General features: G+C 40.5%; 1 protein-coding gene across 1 annotated transcript in view; it reads right to left on the reverse strand.

Annotated features, from left to right (window-relative positions):
* Window positions 1–5,136: 5,136 nt before the first annotated feature.
* LOC142195376 (sodium/hydrogen exchanger 2-like) overlaps window positions 5,137–18,440 on the reverse strand; it is a 67,924-nt gene continuing 54,620 nt past the window's right edge. Inside the window, exons 5-12 of the mRNA XM_075265119.1 lie at window positions 17,828–18,033; window positions 17,190–17,279; window positions 16,004–16,074; window positions 14,345–14,503; window positions 12,249–12,345; window positions 11,653–11,787; window positions 8,500–8,590; window positions 5,137–7,607 (exon numbers count right to left, since the gene is read on the reverse strand). Coding sequence (XP_075121220.1) covers window positions 7,243–7,607; window positions 8,500–8,590; window positions 11,653–11,787; window positions 12,249–12,345; window positions 14,345–14,503; window positions 16,004–16,074; window positions 17,190–17,279; window positions 17,828–18,033 — 1,214 coding nt within the window. The 3' untranslated portion in view covers window positions 5,137–7,242. The remainder of the gene's footprint in view (window positions 7,608–8,499; window positions 8,591–11,652; window positions 11,788–12,248; window positions 12,346–14,344; window positions 14,504–16,003; window positions 16,075–17,189; window positions 17,280–17,827; window positions 18,034–18,440) is intronic.

The following is an 18,440-nucleotide window of genomic DNA, read 5'->3' on the forward strand; positions in this document are numbered from 1 at the left end:
AAGCAGTGGATTGGGGAGGCCACTGGAGCAACGCTGCTCCAGCAGCCTCCCCTCACGCTCAGGCAGAGAGCAGGTCCTCTCCGTGCCTGCTCACTACCTGTTAATGCCACTCCACCCCCTTTGCTCCACCCCAACCCCTGTCGTCCACCTCGGGCGGCGAAAAAGGCAGGTTCACTCCTCTGTGCTCTCTTTACTTCCTGGTTTTCTCGGTACATTAGTGGGCGGGGTTTCACTTGCTCTGCTATCTGCTATGTTTGCAGTCAGTAATGAGGGATTGGTTGTAAATGCATTACCACAGTATGAAGCTGATGTAGCAGAGCTGAATTTGAGTCGGTTTGTATTACATACAGAGGTATTGGACTCCTTAGCTCAGCCCTTATCAGCCAAATTCAATTAAATCGGCTGAGGAGTTACTTATCAGACATACACAGCTCAGAGCTGCTGCCGAGCACTCAGCCCCTCCCTCCCACCCTGAGAGCAGGCAGCTACATCACTGAGCAGATAAGCCCGTGGTCATAGAAACGCATGTAAACAATGAAGTGAATAAATAAAGATAGCGACCAAACAAAGCAGTTTTAATAAAGCGATGTATTTAGAAAAAGTCTTAAATCCACATAAACTAGCAGTATAGATAGGATCCTGGCTATGGGACAACCCATTTAATTACTATAGAATGTGAACTAACATGTATTCTCCAAATCTTCCACTAGATGGTGCTACAACCTTTTCTAAATAATGATTCTATCAACCAACTATGTATAAGTAGATAAATTAATTTAAACTTCAATGATAACAAGAAAAATCTCCTCTAATTATTTGGTACAATCACAAACCAAAATTATGTTCAAGTATCTTGTGCAAAGCCAATCTCCTATCCTATTTTCTTTATTTCAATATAATGTTTAATGTGCTGACAATTTTATTTCACAAATATGGCTTTTCTGTATTTAACCCCTTCCCGACATTCGCCGTAATAGTACGGCGCTGCAGGGAAGGGCTTCCCGCAAACCGCCGTACTATTACTGCGGATGCATGGTGCGCACACAGAAACTGTGTGCGCACCATGCACAGCGGGTGTCAGCCGTAATACACGGCTGACAATGCCCTGTAACACCCGCGGTCGGAACCGGGTTCGATCGCGGGTGTTAACCCCTGAGATGCCGGTGATCAACATGACCACCGGCACCTCCGGGGTTACAACGTCATATGGTGCCGATCGGCACCCCCCCCCCCGGTTTCGGGGGGTGCCGGTGTTCGTAGGGGGCAGCCCGGGGTCTGCCCCTTCACTTACCCCGTCCTCGCGCCTGGCCGATCCTGCCGTAAATGAAGCTGTCAGCCTGTGCGTCCACACAGGCTGACAGCTTCCTATACTCTGCAATACACGTGTAACACGTGTATTGCAGCGTATCTCTATTGAAGCAGTGATCAGCCGATCACTGCTTCAATCCCCCATGGGGACAGAAAAAAAAAGTGAAAAAAAAAGTCAAAATAAAAAAGTTTAAATAAGTTTAAAATAAATTATAAATAAATAAAGCCCCAAAAATCCCTTTTTCCCCATATAAAATGTTTTATTATGTAAAATAAAGAAAAATAGAAAAAAACATTACATATTTGGTATCGCCGCGTCCGTAATAACCTGAACAATAAAATTAAAACATTATTTAACCCGAACGGCGAATGTCGTAAAAAAAAAAAACGTAGAAAACCGCACAAAATAATGATTATTCACCACCTTTCCCTTACAAAATGTTCAATAAAAAGTAATCAAATAGTCAGATGAAAACCAAAATGGTACCAATAAAAAGAAGAGGTCTTCCCGCAAAAAATAATTCCTCAACCAGCTCTGTCTAGCGAAAAATAAAAACGTTATGCCTTTCAGAAGATGGTGATGCAAAAACAATAGATTTTTTTCCCTGAATTGAATTCTATTCTGCACAAATAGCAATGCATTAAAAAATCATATAAATGAGGTATCGCTGTAACCGTACCGACCCGCAGAATAAAGGCAACATGTTACTTATGCTGTACGCTGCACGGGGAAAAAAAAAAATGCTAAAAAGCAATGCCAGAATTGATGTTTCCTTTTACATCCCACCCAGAAAGAGTTAATAAAATGTAGTCAATAAGTTACACGCCCCAAAATGGTGGCATTGAAAAGTACACCTAATACCGCAAACACCAAGCCCTCATATGGCCACATTGCCAGAAAATAAAAATAAAAATCTACCTTGTACAATGTGAAGACAAAAACCCCAAAAGTCGCCAAATCATTAGGACATAAGTGGCTGCGACTAGAAGGAAATGTGTAAGCGGTGCGAGCGTTTTCAGGGGACACCCCATATGTAGAGCTTATGAGAGAGAATACACCAGCGCTGACCCCCCAGAATGCCCCTCTTCCCCGTCCGCGTCATAGGAGCTGGTGGGAAAATAGAATGGGATTTGGTGTACCCAATTTACTCCGCACAGCTTACACATTCACTTCGGGGTTACTAATGCTACTACATCACTTGATAAATACTTTGAGGGGTGCGATTTTCAAAATGGGGTCACTTTCTAGAGGTTTCCACTGTTTTGACTCCTCAAGGGCTTTATAAATGCGACATGGTTCCTGAAACTGATCACAGCCAGATCTGCCCTCTAAAAGCTCTTTGGCGCGCCTTCCCTCCTGCGTCTCGCTGTGCGTCCATATATTCGTTTACACCCACAAGTGGGGTACTATGGTAGTCGGGAGAACTTGCCTAACAAATTGTGGGATGCGTTTTCTCCTTTAACCCCTTGTGAATGTGCAAATTCTAGGGCTAAACGAAAATATTAGTAAAATAAATTCAAATTTGAAAATTTCACCTCCATTTTGTATTAATTCCTGTTAAGCACTTATAGGGTTAAATTACTAGGTATATGTTGTTTTGGCTTATTTAAGGGGTGCAGTTTTGAAAATGGGGTGATTTATGGGGGGGCTTTAATACAAGGGTCTTTCAAAACACTTTCATAACTGGATTAGGCCCTTTAAAAAATGGGTTTTGGAAATTTCTTGAAAATTTTGAATATTGTTGTTTCACTTGTAAATCTTATAATGTCCGTAAAAATTAAAAGGGCGCCTAAAGTTTGATGCCGACATAAAGCAGAGATCTGGGACATGAGATTTATGATATAATTTTGGCGGTCTGACTATCTGTATGTAATGTACATCATTTCAAACTTTATAAAATGCATATTTTTCAAAATTTCCACCAAATTTCCAATTTTTTTATAATTAAACACAAAACATATCAACCAAAATTTACCACTAACATGAAGTACAATGTGTTACGAAAAAACAATCTTAAAATCACTTTGGTAAGTTAAAGCGTTCCAAAGTTATTGCCACATAAAGTGACACATGTCAGTTTTGAAAAATCGAGCTTGGTCAGGAAGTCAAAAAGTGCCATCGGCGGGAAGGGGTTAAACTGGGATCTTAACTATATATTTACAAATGTCATTAAACCCCTTAATGACACAGGGTACTTTGTATGGTAATGACTTTTTTCATGTTTTACGTCCATGTCTTCAAAAATTTATAACATTTTTTATTTTGACGAGTTGTACTTTTATTTGCCACCATTTAAGAGATAATCCTTTAATAGTCCCACCATGGGGAAGTTCAGTGTGTTACAGCAGCATGATAATACAGTAATAATACAAACAAAAGCACATACAAAGCTCAGCCATTAAAAAAGACATGTAGCTTTGTACAGCGGGTCATTACGATTACTGCGATACCATATTCATATTGGTTTTTCTTTTATTTTCTACTGCTTTTACAAATAAAACATCACTTTTTGAAACTATTCCTGGGGTCACCATATTTTGACACCTATTTTTTTTAACTTTTTTTTTTTTTTTTAGTGTACTGCTGACTGAGGTAATGTCAGGGCTCTTTATATGTGGGACAAGTTGTACCTTTTTTTTTTATTGGTACCAATGTTTGGCATGTATGCATTTCTGATAACTTTTTATTTTGTATTTTTTTTGGAAAGCAAAGTGACCAAAATACGTTAATTTCTGCATTGCAGTGTGTGTGTGTATGTATATATATATATATATATATATATATATATATATATATATATATTATATTGTGAGAGAGTGAAAGGTGTGGTCTGGGTAGCCAGGTACATTCCAGCCAGGGACCTAGAGGGTGTATAGTAAAGATTCACATCAGGGAGGTCAGCTGACTAATCAGGCCCTAATAACAGTCTGAGTGTGAAGACTAGCAGGGTGGCACCACACTGACAGATTTGAACAGTCCAGACCGGACCTCCAAAGCAGGTACTGTGCCAGCCGTTGTTATTGCCAAGTTGGGAGACTGGTAGCCAGTCTCCTGTATAGTCAAGGAAAAGTTTCCTTACGTTTAAGTTAGTTTCTCAGCCGAGAAGGGTTTTATTCTGTTTACCCTGTGGATTTGCAAAAGCAGTGTATGCGCTACAAGTGAATAAAGCCTGAACTTGTGTGCAATCCAGTGTCCGTTTCCTGCACTGCTACAAGCATCTACCTGAGCCATTCCCAACAATATATATAATATCTATATATCATTATTTACGGTGTTCAACGTACAGGATAAATAATGCTGTTTTTGGAAGGTGAGGACTTGTACATGTCTTTTTTTCACTTTTTACATGTCCCACAAGGGGATTTGAAGCTGAGATCTCAGATCCCTTGTGCAATACATAGTATTGCAGGACATTGTTGGACCCGTAACCCCTGGTGGTACCAGCCTTCAGCTGTGTAACATACTTTTACGATGCTAAGTGTTAACTATACACTCAGCGCAATGTGATAGTAAGGTGCTGAGCGATAAGTGGTTAAAGAGAACCCTTTCACCACTTTCAACAAGTCCAGTTCTTTGCATCGATTAATAGGCGTTGCTTTAGCCATGACACTGTGTAGGCACAACACTGATATGAATAAAGAGTAAATATGTAGGTGATACCAATATCACATTTTCAGTCAAAGGGACCATCCAAGGTAATGCTAATCTTCTGTTATCATAATATAGCCTATAAATGAACAGTAAGGCATGATAGTGGCACAGGCTAATAAAGAGACAAGTGCAGGTTTCTGTTTTCTTTATTATAGAAAATATGTATTACATCTCGGCATTGGTTTATTAAATCTGAAAACCTTCCCACACACAGTATACTGTAATAAATAACATTCTAAAATCAAGGAATATATTAAAAAATTCAAGAATTATTGAGGTGCAGGAGGTTTATCAATATTTAGTAAGACATTAAAACAATGCATAACAATGGGTTTACAGACAGTGCTTGAGCCCACACAAAACTGATGAGAACAAATCTGAGGGTCCATTAGCAGTCACTTCTGACCTGTCTGGGAAATGATCTATTTCAGTAGTCATGGATAAGACCGCATTGCATACAGTGTGTCGACAGTATGACACAATTTCTCAGTAAATTTATGTTAGACTATTCCACTACAGTATATGGGACATGTACTGTATAGCTTATATTATACACAGCCCAGAGGTGTTGGTTACTGCTGTAACCATTCAACAGCTTGTTGACAGCAATACCTCTGGCTGCCTAGAAAGGGTCTTTCCATCATTAGAAGTGACAGCATATTGCTTAGATACACACTCACTTTCTAGTTAATGGAAGATCTGGATGGTCACTGTTCCTGAAAACATTCACAGTTCTCCTGCACATTGGTGTTCCTGTCCATCCCCTTTGCACAAATCTGCAAAACAAGTGCTGTAAGTTACATCTCCCTGCACAGTGGGGGGGGGGGGCAGGAGCACTGCTGTTCAGGAAAAAAAACCAAAGGGTCCATAGTCCCCAGGATCAGTGGGAGTCCTATAGCTTAAATCTTATTAACCATAATGTTTTGGCAAAGCTGAGCAAAATGCCATAACATTATGATATAGGAAAACGTCCTTAAAGCAATGCTTATAGCATTCTGGGACAGGTACTCTATACATATAGTGATCGGTATAAAATAATATTTAATAGGCATTCAGGTAAACATATTTGTAAACTATGTAGTGTTTTTGAAATTGTAAGTATACAAATTCCTTATGCATCTATGTACAGTCTTTACAAAAATAAAAAATATTTTATTTGGTTGAATTTAGATGGTCGATACATGATCATCTTATACAGACCATATCATGGACACAAATCCCAGCCATACTTCCGTCATATGACCCAATTAATCATATCATAAGTATCTACAGCACTGTGGGACTGAGCCATTAGACCTGCAGTTGGAACAAGATTCACGGCTGAATTATGGACAAAATGTTATACCTACATTATAGATATCTGAATTCAGCCTTCTACTATTATACCTTTCCTACCTGCAGAAAATCAGTGCGATGTGCCATTTTTAATCTAAACATATATCTATTCATTAAAGGAGTTTTTAAGATTTTACTATTGATGACCTATCCATAAGATTTATCATCAGTATCAGAGCATTGGGACCTAACTCTAGGCACCACTGTTGATCAGATGTTACACAGAGCCAGGGGTGAACCTGGGCTTTCTGCCGCCTGAAGCGGTGTCAGAAAGCCACCCCCAGAGGGGCGGAGCTGAGGGGGTGGGGCCGAGCGGAAGGGGGCGGAGCTGAGCGAGCGGTGTTCGCAGGCAGAGAGAAGGCAGGGAGAGGACCTGCTCTCTGCCTGAGTGTGAGGGGCGGCCGCTGGAGCAGCGCTGTGTCCAGCAGGGCCGCCCCAATACACCGCTCGCTTCCTGTGTCGGGCTGCAGACACAGTGACGCTAAGCCAGTCCAGGACAGCTTGTCCTGGACTGGCTTAGGTCAGCAAAAATGTCGCCCTCCCGAGGCCCTGGCATAGCGCCGCCTGAAGCGATCGCTTCAGGTCGCCTCATGGGAGGTGCGGCGCTGCACAGAGCCACAGTGTACTTGAAGTATACAGCTCCATATACTGTGTAGTGGCCGGGGAAAGAACTACAAGTTCAATCTCATTCAATTGAATGGTTAAAAAAACTACTTTAACATACCTTTCATGCATATGACACTTGTATTGTTCTGTACAGGACAATAAGTTATACAGTCTGTAGACATCTGCAGTAATAGGAACTAGAAAAGTTGTAAAATATATGATACCCTGCAGTCCAAGTGAATTAAATAGACCAACAACAGAAGGATGAGGAGTTGTTTTTTTTTTTGTTGTTGTTTTTTTTAAATTCATTTAAAAAGCGCTTCAAAACCTAGGCTAGTTTTCTACTTTGGTTCTCGAGAGTGAGATCTATTCTCTCTAGATCTCTGTTTCTGACTGTCACGTTCAGATGTTCGCCTTACTCTTGGTGGAGCAATCGGTGCCCATTTTCCTTCATGTGGCTGAATGTCCTCTCTTAAAGTGCCAAATCTTGGTTTAGGTAAGAGTGGTTCCTGGACTCCTCCTTGTAATGGAGAGTCACGGACTGTGCTAGAGTCCTGAGCTTTGCCATCTTGCTTTTCATCTGTCCATTCAAACTTGCTCTTATATGGAGCTCGTCGTTGTCGGTCATTCCGCAAGATGTCAGCTGCTCTGGGGTAGAAATTTAACTCTTGGCTGGAATTACCCCCATCTGAGTCATCACCACCCACTGTTCAGAAAAATAAGATTAAACCTAAGTGTTACGTAGTTCATTTCCTTACAATAACCATTTAGATTATGAGACATCAGACATTATGATTAATAATTGTTCATGCACATATGAATGCCCTTCAGTAAAGCAGAAGTGAAGAGGGGCTATAGCTGTATATATATATATATATATATATATATATATATATATATATAATCTGTAAGCTATATGACTAAAAATTGCACTAAACCTGTTCAGAGACAGTATGCGGTATTTCAGCTCCGCTGCATAAAGTTGACTGGGGCTGAGCTGCTATACCATACACAGCCTGTGGACGTGTGGTGTGGCTGCATTTTTTTTTATTCCAGTACAATTCATTTACCTTATCAGTATGTTTTTGCAGTATAATACTGAAATATACTGTATCATATGTGGATAATATGCAGATCCATAAGGTTGTTGTCTTGGGTACCTTGAACCCAGGGCCCCAGTGCTAGAGGACAATAATAGTGACAATGCTGGATTCCTTAAATGGGGTTGTGTAGGGATTGGACAAACTATGGAGGGGCAGGTGTAACATAAACTGTCCTCAGTGCTCGGTTGTCCACTTCTGCTGTCCGTTTGGTTGCGTGCCATGGCTCCACCACGAAAGCCCTTTGCCCCAGGTGACCACTGGAGCAAATCAGTGTTTTCTGCAAAGGGACTGATGACATCACGCACATACATTACCACTCCTTCTCCAGCTCTAACATGGGGTGCAGGGCTTCTAGGGAACTGAGCCACAAACAGTAGAGCCGGTCACAGGGGAGTAGGTTTATTATTTTGTTTGTTTTTTTGATATGTTACACTTGCACTAGGCCCTTATGTAGTTTGTCCAATTCCTGGAAAACCCTTTTAAGTGAAGTCTTACCTCTAAAGGAAGCTGCATTCTTGTTATGCGGTCCTTCAGACAACCTTGTATGTCCAGGAAGTGACAAATACCGAGGGTGATGTGTAGTGGCCTATGTAAAAGAAATGGACAATGTAGCTCAGCCAGTTGTGCAGCTACCAGTATGAACGTTGTGACATTGTTAAGTAACATAACAAAATATTGATTGTAATAATATTTGTCTTTTTGCATCAAATGTACCTACATTGCAAAGCTATTCCAATAAAATTAAAGGATCAGTATTACTAGCACGCCCTGATAATCCTGTACTACAGCAGGCAGAAGCACCTGGGGACTCACCCTTGAACACTCCCCAAAAATGTCCATAATTGCCACTACTTGGAGACTAATTTTATTGGAAAATTATGTAGTTTTCATCTACATTACACCCATCCCACAGTCAGCTAGACACATTCTGATATATGGGAAATTTATTAAAGGCTTTACACCACATTTATTATTTATTTGCTATACCAAAAATTAGGTGCAAATTGCAACACAAATAGGGTTGTACAGTCTGTCCAAGAGATCCATGTAATTCTGCACTGTATATTATTGTTGCTCTGATTCACTCTCGACTTTACTACTATAACTCCTTACTAATCGGTCTTCACCGTACTAAACTCTCCACTCTACAATATATTCTGAATACAGCAGCCAGGCTCATCTATTAGTCTAAACCAAGAATAGGCAACCTTTTTTGTTTGGCATGCCAATTTAAATGAAAATAAAAATCACAGATGAGGTCCTCGGAGTGCCGGTCAATAATTGTAAGGCTGTCGACCCCTATACTAAAGTCATATCATAGCCCTATACAAACCATATCACAGAAGTGCTGCCACAAGATGCTTAAAGATGCATGTGCTCACTGCTAGTTCCTATTTCTGTACTTTTCTTCTTCTTCTTTTTTTTTTTTTTCTTTTAAATGTAGATTGTGAGCCCCACATAGCGCTCACAATGTACATTATTCCCTATCAGTATGTCTCTTTTGGAATATGGGATGGAAATCCATGCAAACACGGGGAGAACATACAAACTCCTTGCAGATGGTTTTGTGCCCTTGGCAGGATTTGAACACCAGGACTGCAGTGCTAACCACTGAGCCACCGTGTGCCCCCCCCCCCCATTTCTGTACTTTTCTATTAGAAGCAATGAGCAATGAAAGGGCACGTGCATCCCGCAGTTTGTGGTAAATGGATGGGTCCAGGAGCACCGTATGGAAACAGTCTTATGGTGGTAACGCACTATGTATCTGGAGGCAAAAATCACACCTTTATATAGAATAATGCCCCATAGTGGCCCCTGTACACAGTATTATGTCCCATACTGGCCCATGCTCACAGTATTATGTCCCATAGCTGCCACTGTACATAGTATTATGTCTCATAGTGACCCCTCCACATAGTATAATAATTCAACTTTAATAACATTTCAATTTTTGACATTCACTAGCTATTATTATACTGTGAGGTCTCTTCAGACCCCAGAGTATAATAAGCGGAACTGAAGGGGATGTGATGGAACATAAAAAATAATGTTACTCACCTTCCCTGTACTCCGGAGCTGAGCAACCGCTGATTGTGTCTCACAGGTCACATATGCGTAATGACGCCGACTTCACTCCTGAGGTCTGATCAACGGACTCTTACATCGAGCAGAAGCGCCAAAGAGAACGGAGCGGCTTCAGAGTACAGGGAAGGTGAGTAAAATAATTTTTTATGTTTCATCACCTCCCCAAGGCTCAGCTTAATATTCTGTGGGGTCTGAAGAGACCCCACAGTATAATAGCAGTTTCGGCGAGGACTCTGGCTGTCCGTGCCAGGGAAATAAGCATCACGTACCACTCTTACAAACATGCCAGGGGTTGTCGACCCCTGGTCTAAACGCTACACCAATGCGTTCTGTGCCAGTCACTGCATTGGCTGCTTATTCAATACAGAATACAATATAAACTCATCACCTTCATCTTCAACCCTTCATCTCACCATAATTCTGCACCTCCCTACAATTCCTTCCTATTTCTGTCTGTCACCCAACCATGACCTCTGTTCAGTCAGTGACCTAAGACCTAACATCTTCTATCATCAGGACATCCCACTCCTGTATCCAAGATTCCTCAAGAGTTGCACCACTTCTCTGAAATGCTCTACCCCAGACAATCAGATTAACTCCCAATTTTTACGGCTTCAAACAAATCCTGACACATCTTGTCAGACAGGCCTATCACAATTCCTATTGTAAACGCTTCTGCAGTTAGAATCCCTAAAAGTAACCTTCGACTGTTCACTCTCCCGCATTATCCCACAAGATATGATGTTGTGTCAGACTGTAACTTTATAGGTACAGGCACTATCTGCACATTAAAGAACATTGCCTAGTGACTGCTCATACAGCGTAATTTATATGCATGATAAAAATAAATGTTATGACAAATACAGTGGAACCTCTGTATATGCAATGCTATCGCCTATGATGTTCCTGCTACCTCTTGTCACCCCCTCTGCCTCATCTATTTTAAACTCTTTCGAGCAAGGCTCACAGTCCTATTGTGTGAACTGACTTCCTACTCTATAATGCCTCATTTTTCTGTTCTTGAACCCTACAGCTTGTAAAATGTTGCAGAATATATTGGCGCTATAGAAATAAAATGTATTATATGGTTTTTACAGATGTTTCTGTATGAAATAGCACAGATGGAGAATAAGAACACTCTTGGTTTCTGTAAGAAAAACAAAAAAAAATACTCCCCCCACAAAACAGCCTATGTTTCTGTTTATTCCTATACACCGGGAGCTTACAGATACAGTGTGGAAGGAGTCCAAGACTAGTAAACAATAAACCAGTCTTAATAAACTTCCCTCTCAGTCTTTGCAACCTTCTAAGTCAGTAGAGTTATGTCCATCTTAATATGTGAATGTAGAATCATACTGAATGAATTGTTCTATTATTTATTCCATTCTTTTTGCTAAGCACACTTGGAGGGGTCCCTATAGACTTTTTTTGTATCTTGATCTACTAGGTCTCAATAACATTTTCATACAAAAGATGGTTGTCTTACAGTACCTACTGCGACCTGATAAAGTAAAACCTATATCTTCTGTTTTACATACAAAACACACAAAAAATGAAATGTACCGCTCTGTTCCTTGTGATCAGACTATTGTGCTTCTTTATGCTCTCTCTCATGCTGTGTCTCCGCCGAATCAGTATTTCTTTGGCTTGTTTTTCATTGGTCCCACTTGCAAGGTTGTGTCTGTTATAGGAAAGCGTCTGCAACAATGGAATTAAAATCAGACTGTATTAAAATGTTATTGCTCAAATTATCTGTATTACATAATAACAAAACAATTGGATGTTTCTCACATAAATACAATATTAGCTTGCTTTAATGTACAATTTCTTCAATTTCTAAATAACTAGACCGTTCTAGATTCAAAGGTTTTTCCCATTGTTCATTTAAGGCTCTGTCAGCATAACTGTATGGCTCTCCAATCATAATGGAATTATGACAACTAGGGCAGAGTTGAGGAATCCTGATGGATCACTTAGGCGTGTAATGGGGATGATCAGGTTTCCGTCAAGAGTCTGGTATTATGATGCTGATAAACGCACTGAATACTCTCTGTTCTTGCTATCAACTATACTGGAGCCCTATAAACCTAAACACACCAGCTTTAACAGAACCGTATTAGACCCTTATTTGTAAGCAATGAAACAGTATAACCTCTTACCCGTTGACGTATTTGGTAGAGGTTCTTGGATAACACATCTCTCATCTCGTTGACTTCATTTGGTGAAAGAGGTTTCACTCTGTTTCTTTCATATGTTCTGGTTTAGGAGAAGAAATGAAACAGATGATAAGGAGAGAAAGCAACAACCTGTTAAAATAATCTTATTACTATAGATAGTAAAAACAAAATGGGAATTTACTATATCAAAGTAGCCAGATAGTAACACGCTAACATTCAGTAGTTTAAGGGACAGCCACCAAGAGAAAAATGTAAGGATATGTTCTCTTTTGCAGTTACAAATAGAGATGAGCAAACAGTAAAATGTTCGAGGTTCGATATTCGTTTCGAGTAGCCGCTCAATATTCGACTACTCGAATTGAATATCGAATCCTATTATAGTCTATGGGGGAAAATGCTCGTTTCAGGGGTAGGCAACATTTGATCAAATTATACTTACTAAGTCCATGAGTGAGGGTCGGGCTGGATCCTCCGAGAAGTCTTCTCCGTGCAGCGTCCCCGCGGCATCATCCAGCTCTGAATTAACTCTGCCAGGCATCGGGCCTGGGCAGAGCCGACTGTGCATGCCCGCACTACAAGACAATGGCCACTTACAGTCAAAGCGGCCATTTTCTTGTAGCGCAGGCATGCGCAGTCGGTTCTGCCCAAGCCCGGTGCCTGGCAGAGTGAATTCAGAGCTGGAAGACGCCGCGGGGAAGCTGCAAGGAGAAGACTTCTAAAGGTAGGAGAAGAACCAGCGTTGAATGGCCGACTGTATAGCATTCGGCCAATCAATTCTGGTTCAGCATCAAACTTTTCCATTCGAATAGCGAGTGGTACTCGATCGAGTATTTCGAATATCGTAGTATTCGATCAAATACCTACTCGATCGAATACTAGTCGCTCATCTCTAGTTACAAATAGTCTTTTGTGTTGCTTCTATCTCAAATAATATATTAGCAAAGTTGTTTTTCACTATGACTAAGAGCACTATGCCTGAAACGCGTCAACAATTTCCTGTGCTTGGTGTTGTATTAAATGGATCTATAAAGTCTCCAGTTTTACTGTTTATAGACACTCGACTGGATTTTTCTATTTTTTCCTGGATATAGTAGGCATGGCCACGTGTTTCATCCAACTGAAGGAGCTGGAAACTGTTTCTACAGATGGAAAGCAGTAACACATGACTTGCTTAATGAAATCTACACATGCTTTGTTTGAGGTTGTACTCATACAGATAAATAGGAGCTGTATACACAAATTAGTAGTGGCGCATAACAGATCCATTAATATAGTGCATACTGATGATATAAAAGTATACATGATGGCAAAATTGTGTTCTTCCTTCATAGAATGTTGGTCTTAGTTACCAGTGCCACAACCATTTACAGGCCTATAACTGTCATTGTTGTATATTGTATGTGGTAGATGAAACCACTGATAAGCGAGTAAAACCGTGGTGTACAGAGGAAGCAAACTGAAACCTGTTTCACTGAAATATAGCAGCTATAAAATTGAGAGTTTTCAGTAGGTGACACCTTTTAATGGTTAACCGTAAAGATGATGACAAGGCAGCCTGATGAAGAGACCTAGGTAGTGGAAAATTTGCAATTTGTCATCATCTTTTCAGTTGGCCATTAACAGGAGACAATTACTGAAGGATCTCCATTTTTAGCTTTTATATCTACTGGTCAATATGGTACAAAGATATCTTTATCTCTATATAGTAGGTAGTCAGATCTGTATGGATGGATAATTCATTGGTATCTAGTTGACATGAAGCTGTATTCATAAAGAACAGTTTATTTTTCTGCCCACATTAAACTCTTCTCACTTTTTACTCTCTATTGGATTTAGATCTCTGACTGTCTGCAGAATTACAGGGTGTTCAAATCTCGTTCTAGGTTTTCTATTACTTTGGGTTATTATTGGATTGCTCTCGTTTCTGACAATAACATTGTATCATTATTAAACTGATATAGGTTATCTGAGGGGATTATTCTAAACATGTGCTTCCCCGCTGTGAGGGTCTCAGAAGTCAGTAATGCAGTCACTTACATTATTCGACACTCTACATGTAATTCTGAGACTGTACTTACCCCAAGGAGGATAAAGATGGATCTCTACTTAGGCCAGTCTCTGCCATTTCAATAGCTTGTTTTATTTCCAGTTTTTTATATAGTGAAACAATACTTGATTTGGGCTCATTTTCTCTAATCAGTAACTTTCTCAAGAATTTTTGATCGATATATTTAAACCTATTTAGAAAACATAAATATGGAACAAACGAAAAGATAGAAAATAAACTTCTGCAATAAAACATGTGACAGAAACTGCATAAGGTTAATGAGTGTACAATGCGTTCAACCGACCCGCCAGTAAATTATTGACATTACATTTACTGACATGCAATAAAAACTAGAAGTCATTTCTGATGTCCAGCATTAAAAATCTTGGTAAATCAGTAACAATTACATCCTATTGATATTGTGACCTTGCTAATAACAGGTAACGCCATATAAAGTTATAAATAAGTCTTCAGTTCTTGGCCACGATGTTATGCTAAGGGAGCAAAGGGTTTACAGGGGCACTTTATCACATGGGTCATGTGACTTGTTGATTCGTTTTTAATTCTGTTCTTTAAGAGGATCTCTAGAGCTCAGGCTTGGTTCACATCTGCGCACGGTTTTCCATTTGGGGGGTCCGCAGTTACCTTACCCCATAGACTATAATGAGGTTCATGTAGCTTCCATTTGATTTCCTCTCCTTACGGATGGTATTGATCGACACAATACTCCTGGATTCCTGTTGAAACTCCTGGTGTATGTGAGCCATCAGTTGGGTGCAGCTTCTCTGACTAGCACTCGTCGATCTCTAGCTCCCAGTTTCAGGGGTCTGCCGACTCAGGGCACATTCCGACAAACACCGTTCACCTTCCACTTCATAATCACATAGGCCACTGTCAATTTTGGGTAATTCAGTTCGCTTGCTATGTCCCTTAAGGATCGACCATTTCTGGGGTACCCCACAATTACCCCTTTCTCGATATGAGACAACTCTGCACTTTGTGGCATCTTGTATGCGACTAATGCCAATGCACTAATGACAATGCTGTTTCCTATTTATCGGCAGAAGGCGTGATATACATCACGACAGCAAATGTCTTCATTTGCATGGGTGTCCAAAAACTTATTGGTAGACAGTGTATCATAATCTCTCCGTAAACGGAGTATGGGAAAAATATGCAAATTGTTTTCCAAGATGTAAATAGGAAAACAGTGTCTCTGCTTGCTGTCCTCTAGTGGCAGCCCCCTTAAACATGATGTACAACTTTTTCAACAAGTATTTATGCTATGATGCAAGGTTGAGCCAAGCCAGTTCCCAGCTGTGGATAGCGCTGTTTCAATCTGTTGAATCTCTTCAGCACAGTGTAGGGATACTGGCTTGGCAGAGTGAGAGGCTATGGACCAGGATTAGGGAATAATTACACTCCTTGGGGAGGACAGTGCACCTTCGCAGGTGTATGGAGTCTTATAAGCCTTTTTCACTCTACTGGGGGATTATGGGAAAAATATGCAAATCTGTTTTCCAAGATGTAAATAGGAAAACAGTGTGTCTGCTTGCTGCCCTCTAGTGGCAGCCCCCTTAAACAGCATGTAAAACTTTTTCAACAAGTCTTTATGCTATGATGCGAGGTTTAGCCAAGCATTAGCCAAACACCATTTGTACCAATAAAAAATATTTAAATATAATCCTACTTGTCTTTGCAGTAGTTATGTCCCCAGTGACCACATATATCTTCAATGCCAGCCTTCACATGGTCCAAAAACTGTGGGTAGAATGACATTTTGTTACTGAAAGAGTGAATCTGATCATTGATGCTGCAAATCCTGTATAATCACTAACAGATAAAACTAACCTTTTTTCCTCTAGTCCTCACCATGCCTGAGCAATAAGTGCTGTGATTTTTGGTGCCTAATGTTACACTAGGTTCACACTAGCTTACGGGTCTCAGTCGTTCGGATCCACATGGGGACCCGAAAGACGGAGACACTGTCTGCTTAAAAAACAGCTATTAGCAGAAACCCACGGACCCCATAGATTATGCGGAGGGCCACTATGGGACATTACAAGGATCTTTGCTCTAAATGGGGGGGGGGGGGGAGGGACTGTGCTTTCTGAACTGCCCTGTGCCCATGGTACCTGTAGTCTTCTCCTGTTTATTATTCAATTTTTCTATGCTTAATCACAATTGAGATTGAGGCATCTCAAGCAGAGGTGGACATATTGTTGGTGCAACCTGTGCAGTTGTACAGGTTCCCAACAGTTAAAGGGGGCCCACTGCCACCCTAAAGCAGCTTCCTACTGTCTATTGTATTGCATATAAATGCATGAGGTATTGAATTTCAAGGCAAACAATTACAAATACATTGTTAGGGAGATATAAGGGTACTAATCTATGATACGGTAAGGAGTAACAAGGGGCCCATGTGCTCCCTCTGCACAGAGGTCCTCCACTGTCTGCATTCATTATTGTTCTGAATGGAGGACCTTGATGGAGACATTGCAACCTGGTGTCCTCTGTATAAAACAATAGAGACCTAGCAGCTATTATGGTATATGTCAGAAAGGGGTTAAACAGTGCTATCTCCTGCTGGACCTTTCGTGTCCATTACTGTGCTCTGTGCTGGACATCAAGATGTAGCTGTAAGTGTGGCAGAGCTCACAGTCATGCCAAAACCTTAATGCCAGAAGTGGCGCAATGGCCCTTTCTGCCACATAAGAATGCACAAGTTTTGTAAATAACATGTGGTAGTGACATGTTATAGTTATTACATTATTGCACATAAACCTCAAGCAATGACTCTGGTCAGAGGATCTTCTGGTGTGCCAGTCCGACCGTATGTTCACAGTAATCTGGGTTATAAACACGTATTGACTTACCCGGTTATGAATTTCTTCACTGATAATTTGTTGCTTTTTATCTGCCCTTTTAACATTTAAAAATTCCACCAGAGGGCGAATTGTAATTCCCTAGAAGAGGAAAGCAAATTAGACTCTTATTTCTAGGATACAATCCCACCTTCTTTGCACATCATAAAAGTATACAATTATTAGAAAGAAAAAAAACAGATTGAGATTAATCTATTAAAGGGGTTGTGCCGATATGGACACTTAACCCCTATCCACAGGACAGAGTATAAATGCCCGATTGCTGGAGGCCCAATTGTCTGGTCTCCCAGTGATCAGGAAGACAGGGGAATGCAAGTGACTAGAGATCAATTCACTTCTATGGGGCCCATGAGATTGTAATCTCCAGCAGCACCCACAGCCCTATTGAAGTGAATTGAGTGACGTTCTTGCAAGTGGCTCTATTTACAAATAGGCTTTAGGTGTTTTTTTGGTCCCCTGTTCTCCTTAACCCCTGTTCTTCGGAAATCCATGCCTGACTTAAACAAATATCCCCCCCACGCGCTTAGCCCACTTTTTTTCAAAAAAAGTCAATCCCATTTTTGCACATGCTGGCCTGTCCATTCACCAACAGTACATTTGTTATGCCCATGAAAGAAATTCATTCTCACCTGAATGAAAACCGTAAAAAAGATCACCACTATGACCGCTGTAATGAACAGTTTCTTCCTTGGAAATACAGGACTATCGGGAAGTAGAAAAACCAGAGAAAAGCAGATTGCCCCTCGTAATCCTCCATATGCAATAATAAACTGGTCTTTTGGTGTTAATTGTATTGTACGGAACTGGTTACTGATCAAGGTCAAAATAAATACACCTAAGGAATAAAAAATAAAACATGTTTCTCACACCAATAACTAATATTTAGGAGAACAATGTCTCACATACTGTCACCCCTTCCTGCATGTATGCACCCACAGTTTACAATATGCCTTTTAGTATACAACCTAAAGGTGTTGTCTGCTTTGGATAATGTGTTTTTGTTACACTGGTCCCCCATTATTAAGATGATCACATGGTGTCTACTGCTGGGACCTTCACTAATTAGCTTTTAGCATCCTGTGTTGTCCACCTGCAGCGCCACCACAGGATAAATGAGGCATTACAAAGAGTAAATTGAAATCAGTAGAGTGTCCATGCCAGTGGGGAAGGTCTATTGTTGTATACTCCGCCATGGCTTGTAGATGAAAGTACTGAATTAGAGACGCGCATTATGAGCTTAAC

This window comes from Leptodactylus fuscus, chromosome 2 (assembly GCF_031893055.1).
Source record: "Leptodactylus fuscus isolate aLepFus1 chromosome 2, aLepFus1.hap2, whole genome shotgun sequence".
Lineage (NCBI taxonomy): Eukaryota > Metazoa > Chordata > Amphibia > Anura > Leptodactylidae > Leptodactylus > Leptodactylus fuscus.